At 59.4% G+C, this 3,144-nt stretch overlaps 1 protein-coding gene across 1 annotated transcript; it reads left to right on the top strand.

Annotated features, from left to right (window-relative positions):
- On the top strand, positions 1-1,482 carry LDBPK_271940 (D-lactate dehydrogenase-like protein; the record flags this gene model as incomplete). Its single annotated transcript, XM_003861997.1, has 1 exon — positions 1-1,482. One exon carries the CDS (start codon positions 1-3, stop codon positions 1,480-1,482), a length of 1,482 nt encoding a protein of 493 aa, XP_003862045.1.
- Positions 1,483-3,144: the final 1,662 nt, after the last annotated feature.

The raw sequence follows: 3,144 nt of genomic DNA, 5'->3' as shown, positions 1-3,144 counted from the left end.
ATGACGTACCCACTGAAACAGGCGGAGTACAATGTGGGCACCTTGGAGGAGCGGCAGGCGAAGTATGCGACGTGCATCGCGGAGCTTCGCAAGGTGCTGAAGAACCCTGAAAAGCAACTGGTGGTGAGCGAGAAGATGCTTGATTTGTACAGCAAGGATGAGTCGCACCACATGCATGTGCTTCCTGCCGCTGCGGTAATCCCGAGCTCTGTGGAGGAGGTGGTGGCAGTGGTGAAAGTGTGCGCGGCGCACAAGGTGCCCATGACGCCCCGCGGCGCTGGCACTGGTGTGGAGGGTGGCGTCATCCCTTACGCTGGCGGCGTCGTCATTGACACGGTGGGACTCACCAGCATGAACTTCGACATCGACAACGCGTGTGTATGGGTTGGCGCTGGCGTGAGGAAGCTGGCACTGAACCGCGCAGCGAGCGAGAGGGGCTTCCTGTTCGGGCCTGACCCCGCGTCGGACCCGTCCGTTGGCGGGATGGTGTCGACGTCCGGGAGCGGGATGTCAACGCTGCGCTACGGGACGACGCGCGAGAACGTGATCGCGCTACGCGTTGTGACGCCGCGCGGCGACGTTGTGCAGACGCGGCAGGCTGTGCGGAAGTCGTCCTCTGGGCTGGAGCTGACGCAGCTGTACATCGGCAGTGAGGGCACGCTTGGGATCGTGTGCGAGGTTTGCTTCCGGCTGTTCCCCGAGACGAAGTACTCCGCTGGCGGCTACGCCGCCTTCGAGTCTACAGGTGATGCTGTGCGCTCCGTCGTCGCGCTGCGGCAGCGCGGTGTGCCGCAGACGCTGCTGCGGTGCGAACTGATGAACAAAGGGATCGTTGAGGCGACGAACAGCTACTGCAAGACGGCGCTGCCCGAGATGGCGATTGTGCTGCTGGAGTTCACCGGCAATGACCAAGGGATGAGTGACATCAAGCGCGACTACCAGTACGTGGAGAAGATCTTCAAGGAGGTGGGAAAGGCAAAGGTGATGCACTACTTGCGGTCTGGTAAGGAGATGGACGACGTGTGGACCGCGCGCCGCACGTGCCATTTCTCTGCCATGCACAGCCGCGGCAAGGCGGAGAAAGTGTTTGGAACGGATGTATGCGTACCGATTTCGAAGCTGACGGAGATAATCGAGTACACAGAGGCTGAGTTTGCGAAGGCGAACAAGAAGTGCTTAATCTGCGCACACATCAGCGACGGCAACTTCCACTTGGTCATCCCCTTCTCTAACAAGCAGGAGATAGCGGAGCTGCGGGTGTTGGAGACAAAAATGATCAAGCGTGCCATCGAGCTCGGCGGCACAACTTCTGGTGAGCACGGCATCGGTGTGGGCAAGGTGCACCTCGTCACAGGCGAGCACGGCCAGTCGCACATCGATGTACAGGAGGCGATCAAGGTTGCATTGGACAGGGACAATCTGATGAACCCCGGTGCATTCTACCCGTTCCAGCAGCGTCTGTACCCGACGGCACACCTGTAAGAGCTGCTGACGGCAGCGCTCTCGCGTGTCCATGTGTGTGCTGGTGGTGCTGCTCCTTTTCCGCAGATTAGGGGCGACCGCCAGAGTCGTAGTAGCACCGACTCTTTTCTTTGTGGGCTTTTTGGCTGTGCCTTTCATTTGCGGTTGTCGCTGGAAAGCTGTGTTGTTGCACGCTGCGGCTGCGGCTGCTCTCTGCGTGCCCTCCTTTTACGCTCGTCTGGTTGGGGGAGGGGGACGGACGTGTTTGCGTTTTGCGGTTCTCTTTGAAGGCGCCTGCTGCTCCAGAAGCCCCGCCTTCCTCTTCTTGCGTCTGCGCGTGCGTGCGTGTCTTTTCACCCTTCTGTTTCTTCTTTTTGTTTTGAGGCAAATAATGTCCATCGTCGTTATGGCCGCCCATCTCTCTCTCTCACGCACACTCTGTCTCCTGCGTAGCCCCACCCTTCTGTCTCTTCCACCGTTGGCGTTGGCCCTTCTCTGTCCCTCTCGCTGTTGCTTTCGCGTTGTCCCCCACCCCCTTGTTCTCCGTGTGCACCTCCGCGTGTATCTCTCTCGAGCTCTCTGCCGATGTTGTTTGTGTGTCTGAGCGAGTGTGTGCGGCTGCGTACGTTCGCGTGCACGTGCTGTCGTGCGCGCGAGCTCCAGGACGTGGCTGCTTCTCCTCCGTCCCTCTCTCGCTGTATGCGCTGTATTGCGTCAGATGCAAATGGCATCTGCAGGGCAACAGCGAACGGGGATGGGGGAGAACAGCGACCCCCCAACACCACGTCCTTTGAGATGCCCATGCGCGCAGTGGGCGTGGGGGCCTTGAGCCATTGCTAACCGTTGCAGTCGCGAGGCCAGACAGGCGCACACACTCACACGAATGCACGCTCATGTGCACCAGCGGGCGGACAGTCGGGGAGGGGGTGGTGGTGGCTGCGCCCGTTGTTGACGACTTCAACGTTGCTGCACAACCGCTTACCAGCATGTTTGACGTTCGGCGCAGCACGGCGCACTTTTCGCTTGCTATTTTTCTCCCCTTTGAAAATGCCGATGTGAAGGAATGCGAGGGAGGGATGCCATCCAGGCAGGGCGGACAGACGCGCCGTCAACGGAGGGTTGCGGCTCCAGAGGCGCCTTGGCGGGGGGAGTGAAATAGCTCGGGAAGCCAGAGATAGAGGGAGAGACAGCGCGCGCAGATGGCTGCATGACGGCATACGTGCACGTGTGTTTGTTTCTGCAGTCAGCGGAGGCTGTTTGCATAGGAGGAAAGCCCAAGACATGCATTGCATGCATGTAAGTATGCGTGTATCTGTGCGTGCGTTTTTCTCTACAGTTAGATAGCCAATCGTGCGTTAAACAAGAGTAAGAAGGCGAGAGGCGCTACCCCTGTGAAGCCAAGAGGATGACGAACTGCCGGCACACCACCGCACAGCTTCGAGGCGAAGAAGGAGAAGGAGTAGTCGTGAGCTCTGTGTGGCTCTGCTTCGCCTTTCTTTATGCTTGCATAAGGCTTCCGATCATGCGTACGGCTCCCCTTGCACACTTGCGGAAGGAGTGCTGCTTTCGTGTAGCGTGGGAAGTGGGAGGGCAGGCAGAGTAAGGGGGGAGCACGTGATAGGATGGGGAGGTCGGCACAGGGTGCCCTCCCCTCTCCCCTGGAGACTGCATACACACACACAC

This window comes from Leishmania donovani, chromosome 27 (genome assembly GCF_000227135.1).
Source record: "Leishmania donovani BPK282A1 complete genome, chromosome 27".
Taxonomy (NCBI): domain Eukaryota; phylum Euglenozoa; class Kinetoplastea; order Trypanosomatida; family Trypanosomatidae; genus Leishmania; species Leishmania donovani.
The sequence above is the reverse complement of the archived record's forward strand: the minus strand, read 5'-3'. Positions and strand labels throughout refer to the sequence as shown.